The sequence below is a fragment of the Molossus molossus genome, unplaced genomic scaffold (genome assembly GCF_014108415.1).
Source record: "Molossus molossus isolate mMolMol1 unplaced genomic scaffold, mMolMol1.p scaffold_m16_p_1, whole genome shotgun sequence".
Taxonomy (NCBI): domain Eukaryota; kingdom Metazoa; phylum Chordata; class Mammalia; order Chiroptera; family Molossidae; genus Molossus; species Molossus molossus.
The window spans coordinates 116,062,373-116,080,649 of record NW_023425344.1 but is presented as its reverse complement, the minus strand read 5'-3'; the positions used below and the strand labels follow the sequence as shown (position 1 = coordinate 116,080,649).

At 40.0% G+C, this 18,277-nt stretch overlaps 1 protein-coding gene across 3 annotated transcripts in view; it reads left to right on the top strand.

Annotated features, from left to right (window-relative positions):
• UACA (uveal autoantigen with coiled-coil domains and ankyrin repeats) overlaps positions 1 to 17,105 on the top strand; it is a 119,937-nt gene extending 102,832 nt beyond the window's left edge. For 2 of the 3 annotated variants that reach the window (XM_036274197.1, XM_036274208.1), the window contains 4 exons: positions 1,243 to 3,981; positions 8,322 to 8,474; positions 10,253 to 10,318; positions 16,918 to 17,055. In XM_036274197.1, coding sequence (XP_036130090.1) covers positions 1,243 to 3,981; positions 8,322 to 8,474; positions 10,253 to 10,318; positions 16,918 to 16,989 — 3,030 coding nt within the window. In that variant the 3' untranslated portion in view covers positions 16,990 to 17,055. Of the gene's footprint in view, positions 1 to 1,242; positions 3,982 to 8,321; positions 8,475 to 10,252; positions 10,319 to 16,917 lie in introns of all 3 variants that reach the window. The other variant, XM_036274187.1, reaches the window with a different exon arrangement.
• Positions 17,106 to 18,277: the final 1,172 nt, after the last annotated feature.

The following is an 18,277-nucleotide window of genomic DNA, read 5'->3' as shown; positions in this document are numbered from 1 at the left end:
AGTAGACACAAGGTTTACGTTCCTAGTACCTATTATGGACTGCAGGACTGATAGTATTTGAGCTTTAAAGGCCGTTTTACATGCCTTCATCTGTAGGCAGAATGAATTCGTGTACATGATGTCTAAGATCACGTTAAACTGGAAACTTTTAAGACTCTAAGTTGAGAGAACAAATATCAATCAACTGAATAATATTGAAGAAGATTAGATAACATTTGATCGTAGTAAAACAAATATGTGAATTATGAAGCTGTGTACGTAACTTGTTGGTAAATTATAAGTAGTCTCAGTTAGTTTCAGTAAGTTGAAAGATAATTAGAAATAGACTGAGTCTGGGAAATTGTTACATGTTGTTAATTTTCTTTTTGACCCAGGGGAATGCAATGTAGATTGAACTGACAACACTAGATAGTGGAATGTACTCATACACGTGGCTTTCATTAATTACTTAGTACTTGTAAAGAGCCCTTGTTGTAATAGGCTGTATGAGAAAAAATATAAACAGTTAAATTTAATCTTTCATGATTATATGTTCTGATATTTATGAACTATTTCACTGAGTTTAATTACACTTCTTTTTGTCATCATTTAATTGAGGGAACAAGGTATCAATCAAATTTTATAGTAAGATTATATGCAAAGTTCTAATTTTTTTGTTTGTTTCAGAGAAGTAAACTTTGTGTGTGTGTGTAGTTGATTAACATCATTCTCTTGACTACTCTCATACAAGCTAGGTTTATTTTGGTGGTATTTTTATAACTTAAGAACATTACAGTGCAGTTAACAATGAGGGTACTCAGAAGTCAGATATTTTATTAGAAATTAAATAATATATCACTTTTTTCCAAGGGTTCTGGTGGCTTCAGAATTTGAAGTTCTAAGGACAATATGTGCCATAAAACATAGAAGTAATAAATGTGTTTTGATTAAGTTGACTTTCATGTGAGGGGTAGATATTGTGAATGGGGAGAGAGAAAATAGTTTCCAGAGGCCACAACTATTTTTTGTTGTTGTTGTTCTCCCAGAAGTACACTTAAGCAATGACATTTTGAAAGTCTGTTCACTTAAGTATGTTTTAAGGAAATCATTCCCAGAACTGTTTTTCTTAATTCACAAATTTCTTAATTCCAAAATACTAGTCTGAAAACTCTTTGACTACTGATGATGTGGATACCTTATAAGTTTGGCAAATAGGTGTCTTCTTTAGGCTTTTGTGATTGATCTTTTTTTTTTCCTTTTCAGTGTAGTCCCACAGGTGTGCCAGCTCATATGCAAAGCAGATCTATGTTAAGACCGCTGGAGCTGTCCTTGCCCAATCAAACTTCATATTCTGAAAATGAAATTTTAAAGAAAGAGTTAGAAGCAATGAGAACTTTCTGTGATTCAGCAAAACAAGACCGACTCAAGCTCCAAAATGAACTGGCTCACAAGGTGGCTGAGTGCAAAGCGTTAGCGTTAGAATGTGAAAGGGTCAAGGAGGATTCAGATGAACAGATAAAGCAATTAGAAGATGCATTAAAAGATGTTCAGAAGAGGATGTATGAGTCCGAAGGGAAAGTTAAACAAATGCAAACACATTTTCTTGCCCTTAAAGAGCATCTTACAAGTGAAACAGCTACAGGGAATCACAGACTAACTGAGGAACTGAAGGATCAGCTGAAAGACATGAAAGCAAAATATGAAGGCGCTTCAGCAGAAGTGGGGAAATTAAGAAACCAAATTAAACAAAATGAGGTGTTAGTAGAAGAGTTTAAGCGGGATGAAGGCAAGCTGATGGAAGAAAATAAGCGACTGCAGAAGGAATTCAGTATGTGTGAAATGGAACGAGAGAAGAGGGGGAGAAAGGTCACAGAGATGGAAGGCCAGTTAAAAGACTTGTTAGCCAAGTTGGCTCTTTCCATTCCAGCAGAAAAATTTGAAAACATGAAGAGCTTATTATCGAATGAATTAAATGAGAAGGCAAAAAAATTAATTGATATGGAAAGGGAATATGAAAAATCACTTAGTGAAATTAGACAGTTAAAGAAAGAGCTTGAGAATATTAAGGCTAAGCTTTCTCAGCATGTCAAACCAGAGGAACATGAACAGCTCAAGAGAAGATTAGAACAAAAGTCAGGAGAACTTGGGAAGAAGGTCATTGAGTTAACATCTAAAAACCAGACCTTACAAAAGGAAGTTGAAAACGCTTCTCTGGATAATAAGCTCCTCAGCCAGCAAGTACACAGCTTAACAATTGAAATGAAAAATCATTATGTTCCTTTAAAAGTAAGTGAAGAAATGAAAAAGTCATATGATGTAATTATCGATGATTTGAATAAAAAGCTTTTAGATGTAACACAAAAATACACAGAAAAGAAGTTGGAAATGGAGAAATTGCTGATAGAAAATGAAAGTTTAAGTAAAAATGTTAGCCACCTGGAAACTGTGTTCATACCTCCTGAGAAACATGAAAAAGAGATAATGGCTCTGAAATCCAATATTGTTGAACTGAAAAAACAGCTCTCTGAACTTAATAAGAAATGTAGTGAAGACCAAGAGAAAATATATTCACTCATGTCTGAAAACACGAACTTGAAAAAGACTGTGAGTAATCAGTATGTGCCAGTTAAAACCCACGAAGAGGTTAAAACTGCACTGAGTAGCACATTAGATAAAACTAACAGAGAATTATTAGATGTGAAGAAAAAATTTGAACAGGTAAATAAAGAACTGATAAAAATAAAAGATGAAAATGAAATATTAAGGAGAAACCTGGAAAACACTCAGAACCAAATCAAAGCCGAGTACGTGAGCCTGAGGGAGCACGAGGAAAAGGTGAGTGCTGTCAGTAGGAGCATGAGGAAGGTGCAGGATAGCAGTGCAGAAATACTGGCCAACTACGAGAAAGGCCAAGAGGAGATTGCGACACTGCATGCTGAAATCAAAGCCCAGAAAAAAGAACTCGACACAATACAAGAGTGCATTAAACTTAAATATGCTCCAATTGCCAGCTTTGAAGAGTGTGAGAGAAAATTTAAAGCAACAGAGAAAGAACTAAAAGAACAGTTATCAGAGCAGACACAAAAGTATTATGTCAGGGACGAAGAGACCAAGAAGTACAAACAAGAGAATGACAAGTTAAAGAAGGAGATTTTCACTCTTCAAAAAGATTTAAAGGACAAGAATGCTCTCATTGAGAATTCTCATGAAATGGAAAGAGCATTAAGCAGAAAAACAGAAGATCTGAACAGACAGTTAAAAGACCTGTTACAGAAATACACAGAGGTAAAGAATGAGAAGGAGAAGCTAGTAGAAGAAAATGCCAAACAGACTTCTGACATCCTTACAGCACAGACACTTTTGCAAAAGCAGTATGTTCCATCGGAACAGATAGAGGCCCTGAAAAAATCTCTTAATGGCACAATTGAGGCTCTAAGGGAAGAACTGAAAAACAAGCAAAGGTGTTATGAGAAGGAGCAGCAGGCAGTGACCAAGCTGCAGCAGCTGCTGGAGAACCACAAGAACTCTTCTGTGCCCCTGGCAGAGCATTTGCAGATGAAGGAAGCATTTCAGAAAGAAGTTGGAATCATAAAAGCTAGCTTGAGGGCCAAGGAAGAAGAAAACCAAAACAAAACTGAAGAAGTCTCCAAACTCCAGTGGGAGGTTCAGAATAGTAAACAAGCATTACAAAAATTAGAGACCAGAGAGGTAGTTGATTTGTCTAAATACAAAGCAACAAAAAGTGATTTGGAGTCACAGATTTCCAACTTAAATGAAAAATTGGCCAATCTGAATAGAAAGTATGAAGAAGTATGTGAGGAGGTTTTGCATGCCAAAAAGAAGGAACTATCTGCAAAAGACGAGAAAGAATTACTACATTTCAGCATCGAGCAAGAAATCAAGGATCAGCAGGAGCGATGCGATAAGTCCTTATCAACAATCACAGAGTTACAGAGAAGAATACAGGAATCTGCTAAGCAAATCGAAGCAAAAGATAATAAGGTAGGTCTGCATGGCTTTGCATTGGAAACCCCAGAACAGAACAGGGCACTATTTGAGCATCCTACAGACAGATTTACAAAAGCATTACCACAGTGACTATTAAATGCCTGCTTTCTGTTTGACTACTGGTGTGTGAAAAATTTAGAATTGAAAAAAAAAAATGTATAATCACACAAAAATAAAAAACACTTTGCTGCATTGTTCCCTCACCTGGTACAGCGAAGAATTGAGGAAAGACAGGGTTTGTGTACCTCATAGTAAATCAAGTGGGTTTTAGGGTCCCTGAAGAATAGTGAGGTAGGGGAGAGAAAAAGCTATGTTTCTGGCCTACAAGAAACCAAGGATGCTGGGAGCACCCCAAACTTAATGTTGGCACTCACCCACACCAGCTCTTTCGTTCACTGTACATTCTGTCCCCATACCTTTCTACAGATTAGTCCCCTTACGCAGAATGTGCTGCCCTCCATTGTTCTCAGTCAAATTCTGTTCATTTCTCAATGTCCATGCCAACACTTATCCTCCTTCCAGAAACCTTCACTGTCCAGTCTAGTCACAATAAACTGTTCTTTCAAAATGCATGTTTTGTTTTGGCTGTGCCATCCTCTTAATGATAGATAGATAGATAGATAGATAGATAGATAGATAGATAGATAGATAGATTACAGTGTTAGAATTACGTAGTTGATCTTTCCAACCAGTTTTTAAGAGAAAATTTGTAACTTATCTTTTTTTCTTATCATTCATTCTCATGGTATCATTTACAGGATAGATGCTCAACAATATTTTCAGAACTGGGAGTTGTATAAAGTGTTTACTGTGAAGATGAGAAATCAGAGAGACTGAGTGTAGTTTTACCAGTCTGACAAATAATTTTTAAATGCCTTCTGCACACCATGTACTATGCTTAGTGCTGGGGACACAGCAATGAGTAAAAGTAGACAGAGCCCCAGCCATCCTCAGCAGAGAGATGCAAATACTAATCTGACACTTCTGCTCAGATGAACCAGAATTTGAGTGGTTAATGGAATGTGGTTATAAAATGAATACTATACTATTAGAATAGCAAGTTATTTATATCTACTTATACTTGTTGCCATTAACTGAGCATGTACTATGTACCAGGCATGCTTTTATGATAGCATTTGATTTTCTTTATGAGAGATTTTTTTTTCCCTCCTTTCACTGATAGTGAAATTAAGGCTTAGAAAAAGAAAGAAAAGCAGACAAGCTCACACAGCTAATAAACATCACATTTGTGTAATTTAAAGACTTAAAGATTGTGTTCTTGTCACTGTTATGAATAGCCTTCCTATCTTTTTCACCTATTTAAGACAAAGTAGTCAAAAATCATATATTCTTGAAAGGAACAAGGCACATAAGTTAATGCTACATGTACATGAAGCATGCTTGTTTACTTTCCCAACTTTGTTGTAGAGAATCTTCTCTTCTTCCGGTGACCTGGAAGATAGTCTAAAGAAATATAACTTCATAGGTACTTATGTACTCTCTAAAAATAAGAAACCTGGGGTCACACATAAATCTTAGGAGATACCCATATTTATTCTTACTTTATTTTTTAAACTAATCTTTATTGTTAAATGTTTTACAGATGTCCCTCCTTTCGCCCCATTGACCCCCTCCTCCACGTTCCCACCCCTCTCCTGCCTTCCCCACACTATTGTCTGTGTCCACTGGTTATGCATATATGTAAAGAAATTCTTTGGTTTATCTCTTCCCCTCCCCCTTTCCATTTGAGGTTTGTCATTCTGCCAATTTGAACTTTTCAATTCCTTCACCCTTTTCACCCATTATCCCAATCCCCCTCCCATTGGGCAGCCAACAAAAAGTTATCTGTATCTATGAGTCTGTTTTTGTTCTGCTTGTTCATTTTATTTGTAGACTCAATTCTTGATAGATATGTATTTATTGCCATTTTATTGTTCATATTTTTAATCTTCTTTTTCTTCAAGAAGACCCTTCAACGTTTCATATAATACTAGTTTGATGGTGATGAACTCCTTTAGCTTTTTCTTGTCTGGGAAACTCTTTATATGGCCATTGATTCTAAATGATAGCTTTACAGGATAGAGAAATATTGGTTGTAGGTCCTTACTTTTCATCACTTTGAATATTTCTTGTCACTCCCTCCTGGCTTGCAAAGTTTCTATTGAGAAATCAGCTGACAGTCTTATGGGAGCTCCCTTGTAGTTAACTAACTGCTTTTCTCTTGCTGCTTTTAAGATTCTTTGTCTTTAACCTTTTGCAGTTTGATGATCATGTGTCTTGGTGTGGACCTCTTTGGGTTCATCTTGTTTGGGACTCTGTGCTTCCTAGACTTGTAATTCTCTTTCTTCTCCAAGTTAGGGAAGTTTTCTGTCATTATTTTTTCAAATAGATTTTCAGTTTCTTGCCCTCTCTCTTCTCTTTCTGGCACCCCCATGATGCGAATGTTGATACACTTGAAGTTGTCCCAGAGGCTCCTTACTCTATCCTCATTTTTTTGGATTTTTTTTTTCCTTTTGCTGCTCTGATTGGGTATTTTTTGCTTCCTTATATTCCAAATAGATGGTTTTCTTCTTGGCTTCACCTACTGTACTATTGATTTTCTGTAAATTATTCTTTATTTCAGTTAGTGCCACCTTCATTTCTGACTGGTCCTCTTTTATACTCTTGAGGCCCTCACTAAGTTCCTTGAGCAGTCTTATAACCAGTGTTTTGAACTCTGCATTGTCTCCATTTTGTTTACTTCTTTTCCTGGAGTTTTGTTTTGTTCTTTCATTTGGGACATGTTTCTTTGTCTCCTCATTTTGTCTGTTTCCGTGTTTCTTTCTGTGTGTTAGGTAGAGTTGCTATGTCTCCTAGGCTTCCAAGGGTGGCCTATTGTAGTAGGTGTCTTGTAGGGTCCCATGGCACAGCCTCCTAGATCACCTCAGCTGTACCCTCAAGGTGCAACCTTTATGTGGACTGTACACCCTTTGGTTGTAATTGAGTCTTGATTGCTATTGGCACATCAATGGGAGGGATTTACTCAGGCTGATCCGCTGCAAGGACTGGCTGTACGCACTGACCTCTGACTGACTTGGATGATCAGTGGGGCAGGGGCCCACCACACAGAGAAAGACTTACTTCGGCAGGGCTCTGATACCCCGAGTCACTGTTCTAAATAGACTTCACTTGTGGAGGTGGTTGGGTGGTGGTGCTTCAGTGTGGTCTGAAGCTGTCCACTGGGTGTGCTGACTCTGGGGCAAGGTCAGCCACTACCTGTGCTCTACTCGGGGCCACCAGGTATAAGCTACAAAGCTATCTGCAGATGGCTGCTTCTTGTGCTGGGCTGAGAGATGCCCAGGCAAAGCCAACTTGTAAACCAAGGCTGGCTGCTCCTAGTGCCGGGCCTGGGGCCATTTGGTGAGGGGTATGGGGCTCACTAACGCCAGATGCTTCTTTTTTGAGAAAATTTAGGAAAATCTGAAACAGGAGCCAAGACAGGCCATTCCTGTGGTGAAGCCACTGGCAACAGCTTGGGTGGGCCTGAAAGTTGAGTGGGGCAGGGCCTCAGGGAATCACCAGGGCGGGGCAAACAGTGGGAGCCAGGTTGCTGGAGTTTCAGATATGGCGGCTGTCAGCCTGCCCTGTGGGGAAAGGGCTCACCAAAGGAGCAACTGCCTCCACCAACACGTCTGTTTGGGAGAAAGCTGCCCTCCAGCTCATCCCAATGCCAAACAACTCGGTTCTTCCCTGTGTGTCTGTGGTGCCTTTCAAGTTGCCTCCCCCAATGCTGGAGCCTGGAGGGTGCAAGTCCGAGTAATTCCGTGCACGGGCCCTTGAAGAGAAGCTGCCTGGTGCTCCAGCTACCTCAGTCTCCATCAGCCTCAGTTACCGCTGGTTTTTGCAGCCAGAAGTTATGGGGACTTTCTCTTCCTGGCACTGGAACCCTGAGCTGGGAGCCTGGTGTGGGCAGGGACCCCTCAGTCCTCAGGGAGGCCCTTCCCACCTGAGGTACCCTCATGATTTTTATCTGCCACAAGTGGGTGTGGGACCAGCCCATCCGCACCTCCGCCCTTCCTACCAGTCTCGATGTGGCTTCATTAATTTCATAGTTGTAGGACTTCCATTCAGCTCTATTTCAGGCAGTTCTGAAGGATGGTTGTGTTATAGGTTAGCTGTAATTTTGATGTGGGAGGAGGCAGGTACTGTGTTTATCTTCTCACCCCATATTCATTCTTAATTTGGTAAGTAATTTCTTAGAGGAATGTAATTCAAGAAATTAAATGTAAAAATGTTCATTGTAAATGTGCAAGTAATAACATCTTTCTCCCACAACTTTTTTCTTCTTTTATTAGATAACTGAGCTGCTTAATGATGTAGAAAGACTAAAACAGGCACTGAATGGCCTTTCCCAGCTCACTTACACAAGCGGGAGTCCCAGCAAGAGACAGAGCCAGCTGGTTGACACTCTGCAGCAGCAAGTGAGGTCCCTGCAGCAGCAGCTGGCTGTGAGTACCCCCAGGCCTGAGGGCTCTGTGCAGCGGAGTGCAGGGTCACATTAGCTGCTTTGTTTATAAAAGCTTATTTAGAAATCAGATTGATTTGTGTCTGTGTTCAGATCCAAGAATGCAATCATTTTTGCTAAAAGTTACTTACATTAGTGGTATAATATACTTTATTTAGTGCCTGCAATCTGCCAGGCACTATACTATACATTTTACATACTTTAAATTTTATCTTCATCACAATCTTACAGGTTTTATTCTCCCATTTAACATTCCATGTTAAGGAAACAAAGATGAAAATACTTTTTGCCTGGAGTCATACAGCTCGGATTTAATCTTGAGATTCGCTGACTTCAAATCTGATATCTTTCCAACTGCAGCACACTCTCTGAAGTGTTGGTCCATGAAACCAAAGGGAGTTGTTTAATAATCTTTCATCTTTATGAGTAAAGACAGACATTCCTGTGGTTTTAGACCTTACATCATTGTATAGTGAAAGGAAACATCTCGAAAGGAAACATCTGGAAATATATATCCATATAGGTACCTATATCCTTATAAATACCTATATGGATGTATATCTCCTGTATATATTAAAGGAAACATCTGGATTTAGAAGCTGAAGATGGAAGCTCAGTTCTAAGCCCTGCCACTGAAGGGCGAGTGACATGGAAACATTACCCTTCACTTGGCTTCCTCATCCATAAAATAAGATAATAAAACTGATTACTTGTTCCTTTGTTTGCTTTTTAATTGAATGAGCTAATGTAATATATATGGAAATGCTAAGTAAAACAAAGCCCAATCAAATGTAAATTGTTGCTAATATTTTCTTGTTCTATAGGTATTTGTTATTAATTGCTTTTGAGGAGAAGAAAGTTATTTTTAAAAAGTATCCATTTTAGAACACTGTTGGCCTATAGCAATTTGTCAAAATTGCTGATTTGGATCTTATCAAAGGGATACTGTAGTCCCTTCAGTAATCATAAATATTTTTTTTATTTATTATGGTCATACCACTATGTCAAGCTCCGTCAGGAACAAAGGAGCATACAGTTCTTGGGATAATAAGTCCCAGGAAGGAAAGATTAGTATGTTAGGAGCTTGTTTCAAAGAGGAAGGGACTAACTGGCCTGAACTTGTAAGATAGATGGCATTTTGATAGGTTAAAGGAAACAGAATCTTCAGGCAGAGGCAGTAGTGTGAAGCAGGGCTTGGAGGTGGGAGCAAGCGGCCTGCCCTGGGACAGTAAAAGGCCCATCAGCCTGGCCAGTACCGGGAGCTGTATTTGCAGCCAGATGGTGGAGGCTGTTGAGAACCAAGCTGATGAGTTTGGGTTCTCTTATGTTCGGTTTTTAAGCCAAAAGTGATATGAGGAAAGAGCTGCCTCTATCTACAAAGCATGATAGAGAGTAAGTCTAGAGATGGAGACAAGATGAGGAGCTTTTGCAGTGATGTAAAGTATAAGCTGGTAAGTGTCCAGATGATTCTGTGGCATTAGATGTGAACTAAGGCACTTATTTCCCATGACCTAGGATAAGTAGAATTGCTTTCACTATGAATATCCCCACACATTCAGGAGAAAAGATCACACTGTAGTCATGCTGTGGAATTGTGCATGTGATGGGTCCAAGGTTGTTTGTTAGAAAAGCATTAGGAGCACTTTAATAATACCGCTGTTTTGTAGCCTCAAGTCCTATGACAGCAGTGTCACCAGCCTCCATGTGTTTGAAAACATAAATGCTGATATTTCTAATCTGTCCATCTTTTCACATTTCTAGGATGCTGACAGACAGCACCAAGAAGTAATTGCAATTTATCGGACACACCTTCTTAGTGCTGCACAGGTAAAGAACTGTTTCTCCTTTGTGGGAGACTCTTTGCATGGCATCCATTTTGCTAAAATCTGCTCTGCCATCTCCTGCCCCAAGGCAGGATACCTCTGTATGCAATGTTTCTGCATTCCTTTAAGTAACCATTTACTCAGCCAGTTATGCTCTGTTTATCTTTTGTTCTACCTGGGATATTTACGTGATATTTACCTGGAATTGCTTCGGGGTGGTTACCACAAAGTTATCGCTTGGCAACAAATGTTCTTGTTTTTCTGCTTCTTGCCCTATATATACTGTGGATCTCCCCAGAATAAACAGAGACTTGATCAGAGGCCTGTCTTGTCTCCATTTCTCGTGTCTCTTGTCCCTTCTCATCCTCACTCCCCCTCTAGAGTCCTCGTTGCTCTACCTGCGGGACGGGTCAACTGGCGCCTGCCTGTCTTAGGTCACTCCTTTGCAAAGGATAATATTTTAGAGAAAATACTTTTTCATGTTCAAGTAAATATATGTAGAAGTCATGTTTCAAGTAGTTGTAACCCATACGCATATTTAAAAACAACCGTCTTTCTTTTAATCATGGTTTGCATATCTCCCAGAGAAATTTACAAAGTGATGTGGCAATACAACATCTTAAATTTAGTATTATCTCCATCTGTTTGTCACTCATTTTATAGACAGTTTGGCAACATGTGATGGCAGCACACATTGATGGTGCTGCTCCTGGAGAGGTTGCCTTGACAGCCACATGTGACTGTCACCAGAATAGGGGAGTGGAAAAGGCATCCTTGTTTCTCGTAGCTCAGAAGTAGTTCTTTGAAATGTAGAGATTACTATAAAAGTACAAACATGGCCCCGCCAGTATGGCTCAGTGGATTGTGCATCGACCCATGGACTAAGAGCTTCCGGTTCGATTCCCAGTCAAGGCACATGCCCAGGTTTCGGTCTCGATCCCCAGTGGGGGGCATGCGGGAGGCAGCCAATTGATGTTTTTCTTTCACATTGATGTTTTTCTCTCCCTTCCTCTCCCGTTTTTTTTTATCCTCACCCAAGGACATTTTTTTCCCCCATTTTTGTTCAGATAGAGTGGGAGGATGAGAGAGAGAGAGAGAGAGAGAGAGAGAGAGAGAGAGAAACATCAACGTGAAAGGGACATATTGAATGGCTGCCTCTTGTATGACCCCAACCAGGGCCGGGAACAAATCGCAACCGAGGTACATGTCCTTGACCAGAATCGAACCCGCAACTCATTGGTCCGTGGGCTGACACTCTAACTGCTGAGCCAGACTGGCCAGGGCATTCCCTCTCTCTCTAAAAAAAATCAATAAAAACATATTTTTTAAAATGACAAGTAGTTCACAGAATTGTAATAATTTAAGGAAAAACATGGATTCTGTTAGGAGATTATCAATATTTATTGAGCCTTAAACAGTGAAGTATAAGATTAAGAATTTCCTTCATTGGATGTGTAATAAGAAAGCTATTTAAAAAATAAAAAATAAATCATACTAAGAAAATGTTTAACATATGAAGGATACTGTACTTAATGCTCTGTAGAAACCCTATGGTCAGTTTCTCCAAAATTCTCAGAATAGATTTTTCAGGAAGATATCCTAAAAGAGACAATGTTAGAATAGCAAGTGAGATATAAAAGGATCATTTATAATTTGAAGTGCCTCAGGCCACAAAATTAAAAGAAAAAAACAGGCCCTGGCCGGTTTGGCTCAGCGGTTAGAGCGTCAGCCTGCGGTCCGGAGAGACCCGGGTTCGGTTCCCGCTAAGGGCACGTACTTCGGTTGCAGTTTGTCCCCAGCCCTGGTTGGTCGTGCGGGTGGCAGCCACTCGATGTGTCCCTTTCATGTCGATGTTTCTCTCTCTCTCTCCCTCTCTCTCCCTCTCACTCTATCTGTACAAAAAATGGAAAAATATCCTCGGGTGAGGATAAAAAAAAAAAGAAGAAAAAAACAGTTGTTGTGAGAATACTTCACAGAAAGGTCTTTTTTTTTAAAAGAGTAGGTAAAATAATAAAAAGGAAGAGAAGAAACTATAACATCAAATTCTTAAAATGAAAAAGCTAGCCTGTTCTATAAGAGATGAACGGGAAACTAATGGGAAAAAGTGAATGGTATGATAGAAAATATCTTGAGCTACTTTCTTTTGAGTAGGTAGAAGATAAGCTGGGACTGGAAAGTATATTGCAGTTATTGGAGAAGACTCTTGAGGGACCATGTGGGAAGTTTAGGAGGGAAAGAGTAGAAAAGTATAGATCTACTTCCGGTCAAGATGGCGGCGTAGGGAAACGCAGTATCGCGTTCTCCCACAACCACATCCAAGTTACAACAAAACTACAGAACAACCATCATCCAAAATCACCTGAAATCAAGCTGAATGGAAGTCCTACAACTACGGAATTAAAAAAAAGAAAAAAAGCAGCTACATCCAGACTGGTAGGAGGGGCGGCGGCGCGGTGGCGCGATGGGCTGGTCCCACACCCAAGTGTGGCGGATAAAAATCAGGAGGCTCCCGCGGCTGGGAAGGTCCTTCCTGAGGACTGAGGGGTCCCCGTCCCACACCAGGTGCCCCGCTCAGGGTTCCAGTGCCAGGAAGAAAATCCCCATAACTTCTGGCTGGAAAAACCAGCGGGAACTGAGGCTCAGGGAAGCTGACCTGGCTGGAGCCCCAGGCAGCTCCCTAAAGGGCCCACGCACGGACTTATCGGACTCACTCCCTCTAAGCTCGGAGGGGAGGCAGCTCGAGGGGCGCCAGAGACATACAGGGAAGAACTGAGCTGTTTGGCACTGGAGCGAGGGCTGGAGAGGCGGCTTTCTCCGGGACAAATGTGCTGTCAGAGGCCTTTGTTCCTTTGGTGAGCCCTTCCCTGGGGCGGCAGACAGCCGCCATATCTGGGACTCCAGCAACCTGGCTCACACTGGTAGCCCCGCCCTGTTGACTCCCTGAGGCCCCGCCCCACCCAACTTTCAGGCCCACCCAAGCTGTTGCCACTTGCTTAACCATAGGATTGGCCTGTCTTGGATCCTGCTTCAGGTTTTCCTAAATTCTTTCAAACAAGCAGCATCTGATATCAGCTAGCCCCATACCTCTCATTAAGTAATACACAGAAACAAACACAGGAAGGCAGCCAAAATGAGGAGACAAAGAAACAGGTCCCAAATGAAAGAACAGAACAAAACCCCAAGAAAAGAACTAAGCGAAAAGGAGATAAGCAACCTAACAGATGCTGAGTTCAAAATACTTATAAGGATGCTCAATGAACTCAGTGAGGGCCTCAAGAGCATAAAAAAGGACCAGTCAGAAATGATCGCTGCACAGTTAGAAACGAAGGAGGCTTTAACTGAAATAAAGAATAATTTACATAGCTTCAATAATAGAGTGTACGTAAATCCAAGGAGCAAACCATCGATCTGGAATATAAGGAAGCAAAAAACGCCCAATCAGAAGAGCAAAAAAAGAATCCAAAAAAATGAGGATAGTGTAAGGAGCCTCTGGGACAACTTCAAGCGTGCCAACATTCGCATCTTGGGGGTGCCGGAAGAGAAGAGAGAGAACAAGAAATCGAAAACCTGTTTGAAACAATAATGGCAGAAAACTTTCCTAACTTGGTGAAGGAAACAGACATACAAGTCCAGGAAGCACAGAGAGTCCCAAACAAGATGAACCCCAAGAGGCCCACACCAAGACACATCATCATCAAAATGCAGAAGGTTCAAGACAAAGAGAGAATCTTAAAAGCAGCAAGAGAAAGGCAGCTAGTTACCTACAAGGGAGTTCCCATTAGGCTGTCAGCTGATTTCTCAAAAGAAACTTTGCAGACCAGAAGGGAGTGGCAAGAAATATTCAGAGTGATGAAAACCAAGAACCTACAACCAAAATTACTCTATCCTGCAAAGCTGTCATTTAGAATCGATGGACATATAAAAACTTTCCCAGACAAGAAAAAGTTAAAGGAGTTCATCACTACCAAACCGTTATTATATGAAATGATGAAGGGTCTTTTTAAAGAAAAAGATAAAATGTATGAACAATGAACATAACAGTCTGAGGAATACAGTAGACCCAGAAACATGGAAGTAGGGCACAGACTGACATCCCTCAGAAGAGGGGATGGGGGGGTGGGGGGGGGTGGGAAGAGATAAACCACAGAACTTATATGCATGTATGCATGACCAATGGACATGGACAACTAAGCCGGGGACGGGGCGGAGGTGGGGTGTGGTGGGGGTGCCAATGGGGTAAAAAGGTAAAATATCTGTAACAAAAAAATAAATAAAAATTCATAAAATAAAAAGAAAAGAAAAGTATAGATCTGCCTTAGAGAGGGTGAGGAACTCACTCAGCTCTGATACTGGCCAAAGGAGGGAGAGCGTGCTTTCCTGAAAGACACTGCAAACTAAAAGGTTTTTCAACTTTGTATGTATGCTTCTGAAGTTATTTTCTGCTGACTCCTAATGAAACCTAACAAAAGCAGTTGCATCTGAAATAGTCTTGCCTCTGGCATCACAAACTTAACTAAGAAATTCAGTTTAGTCAACTATGGATAATGTTTGAAATTTAAACATCCTGCTGTTATAGAAACAGATTTTGGAAAGAAAAATTTCTGTATTAATAGGAAGCATTATGCTGAAACCGATTCAAGTGTCCAGCAAAGAAAAAGATGGGGGAGCTGTAATAAGCCCACCATAACCATATCGACTTGATCAACCTTTTTGCCATCTTTTTAAGTTTGAAGTGTTTCTTTCTAGTTATAAATGGCTAATGTTCAAGCCGGGGTAGCTTAATGGTTAAATCATCAGCCCATGCACCAAAGGGTCGCAGGTTCAATCCCCAGCCCCAACATGCAGGAGGCAACCAGTCCATGTGTCTCTGTCATATCAGTGTTTCTCTTTCTCTTTCTCTCTCTCTCTCTCATTCCTCCCTCCCTTCCACTCTCTCTAAAAATCAATGGAACAAATATCCTTGGGTGAGGATTTACAGAAAATAAAAATAAAATAAACATCTCAACCTTACCAGTAAAGGGGGAAATGCAAATAAACGAGATACCATTTTTCACTTATGGGGTTGACAAATATTAAATAAGATGGTGGGCTACAGAGTCGGTTAGGGCATTGTGGTAAATGGGCATTTATTCCCTGTTGGTGGGAATGTAAATTATTATAACCTCTATAGAAGAAAACATTGTACTACTTAGCAAAATTAAAAATTGAGCATGCCCTGGCTGATTTGGCTCAGCAGTTAGAGCGACAGCCCGTGGACCGAACAGTTGTGGATTTGATTCCGGTCAAGGGCATGTACCTGGGTTGCAGGTTTGATCCCCAGCCCCGGTTGGGGTCATGTGGAAGGCAACCAATTAATGTGTCTTTCTCACATTGATGTGTCTTTCTCACATTGATGTTTCTCTATCCCTCTCCTTCCCTCCTTCCCTTTCACTCTCTCTAAACTCAATGGGAAAAAAATATTCTTGGTGAGGATTAACAATAACAAAACTGAGCTTGCTTTTTGACCCATCAATCTGTTTTCTAGGAATCTGCTCTTAAGATGGGAAACACCTTAAAATGCCCATTCCTGGGGGAATGGGTAAAGAAATTATGAAACAGCCCGGCTGGTGCAGCTCAGTGGTTGAGCATCGACTCATGCACTAAGAGGTCGCTAGTTCAATTCCCGCTCAGGGCACATGCCCAGGTTGTGGGCCTGATCCCCAGTGGGGGCATGCAGGAGGCCGCCAATTGATGTTCTCTCTCATCTATGTTTCTATCTCTCTCTCTTCGTTCCTCTGTCTCTAAAATCAATAAAGGAAAAAGTGAATAAATAAGAAATTATGAAACATCCACACCATGGGATATGATATAATATTTTTAAATAATTAGGGAAATAACTTGGGATAGATTTCTATGACACCAGGTGAAAAGGCAAATTGCAAAATTGTATATGAGATTTGATTTATGTAAAATATATAAGTGTGGGGATTTTTCATTAATTACTTTTCTAATTTAAAAAAAACTTTCAACAGCAGCAAGAATAAAAATTTCTTTGGCCCTGGCCGGTTTGGCTCAGCGGTTAGAGCGTCGGCCTACAGTCCTGAGAGACCCGGGTTCGGTTCCGCTAAGGGCACGTACCTCGGTTGCAGTTTGTCCCCAGCCCTGGTCGGTTGTGCGGGTGGCAACCACTCGATGTGTCCCTTTCATATTGATGTTTCTCTCTCTCTCTGTTCCTCTCTCTCCCTCCCACTCTACCTGAAAAAAAAAAAAAAAAAAAATTTCTTTGTAGTTTACTTTGTTCATTTATAATTCATTCTGTCCTTTATCATCCGAGCTGTTAGAAGAGAGAAGTATGTCCATCTGTTTTCTAGTAATAGATGTTAAGAGCAACTGGTGTGCACTACTTTTAAATTGTTTTTTTATTTCCAATGTATAATTTCTAATGTAGAATTTATTTCCAATTCTTCGTTTTCCAATAAATCCTTTAGATTCTAACGTTTAGAATATAACCAAGGTAGTGAGGATTTGGCACTAGGCCTTATTGTAAAGCCTTGTCTGTAGTTAGAATTCTTGTGTAAATGAAGATGACATAAAACATTTCTCCCATCTCTTCATTGTCTCAAGGGTCACATGGATGAAGATGTGCAGGCGGCCTTACTCCAGATTATACAGATGCGACAGGGGCTTGTGTGCTAACGGTTCATGCCAGCCTGCTGTCCACTTCATCTGCTGGTGCTGAATATCCTGTTGCAACTGCAGGCCTTTCTAGGCCTTCCTGTGCTGGTATAATTGAAATAAAATGCAAATTGTTCCATCAGTAGGTTTTTAAAAATTAGATGAGTATATTACTGAATTTTTCAGTGTCAGTTCAAATCTTATATTCCGCATATGTTAATTTTACAGTTAGGCAAACAACATAACCCTTTGCCTTGGACTGGCCACATTCAAACCAGTGAGACCCTGATAAAACATGAGCCATCTGAGTGGGGTTGAAGAGGGGTTAGGCTGAAAAAAATTGTTTAAAGATTTCTTTCAGAAAAATTAATTTGGTCGGTGGCCACATTTAAGTTGATCAAAAGATCTTTCAGCTCTGGTCTGAGCTGGGAGCCCTCATGCGATTCAAGGCATGCATTGTAACTTGGCGGGCCAAGTTGTGTTTTTACTGGAGTAACTTAATGCGTGCCTTTGACTTCTTTTGGAGGTACAATTTTTTTTCTTTGTACACTAGTAACTTTTATGCCTCTTAAAATAAATTTATTTTCATAATGGTTTGCAGTGCTAAATTACATTTAGATTAAGAACAGTCCAGGGTGGACTATATCAGGAATTTATAATAAAATTTCCTCGTAATCTCCACAACACTCTCTTTATTTTCACTGTGGTGACTTTTCTTGCTGCAGTATTTAGAGAAGTGTAAATGGTATGCTAGATTTGTCAGCGTCAAAAACTGCAGTCTTTTTAGCAGTTACTTTGACATTTGTTGCTATAGTAACTAAGCACTCATTATACATGCATCCTCCAAATGTACTTATTTATAGGGAAATTGCACTAATGAGATTAATAATGTGAAATGCAGCTTTCTTGTGAAATTAGCATGAGAGAATTGGTTTTAGAAAACAGATCTTTAAGATTTTAGACAAACATGCAGTAATATAGTAAACTTTAAGAATATAGTGGGAAAATAATAAAATTGGACATGTTTATAGTAATACTCAGTTGTAACCAACCATTTTTATTAACTACATCTCATTAAAGAGTCTATATATTTTATTTTTATTAATTTTTTTACCATTTAGATTGAAAATTACTAATTTGACTCTTAGTAAATAAACTGAACAAATGAATTGTTTCCACCAATTTGTTTTAATTGCAAAATGTGCCTTAGCAATCATCTGTGAACATCCTCAACCAGACTGACAAGGACACAGGACCATCAGAATAGCTTTTCCCACCAAAGAAGTCCTCGTATTTCTTCAGTGTAGAA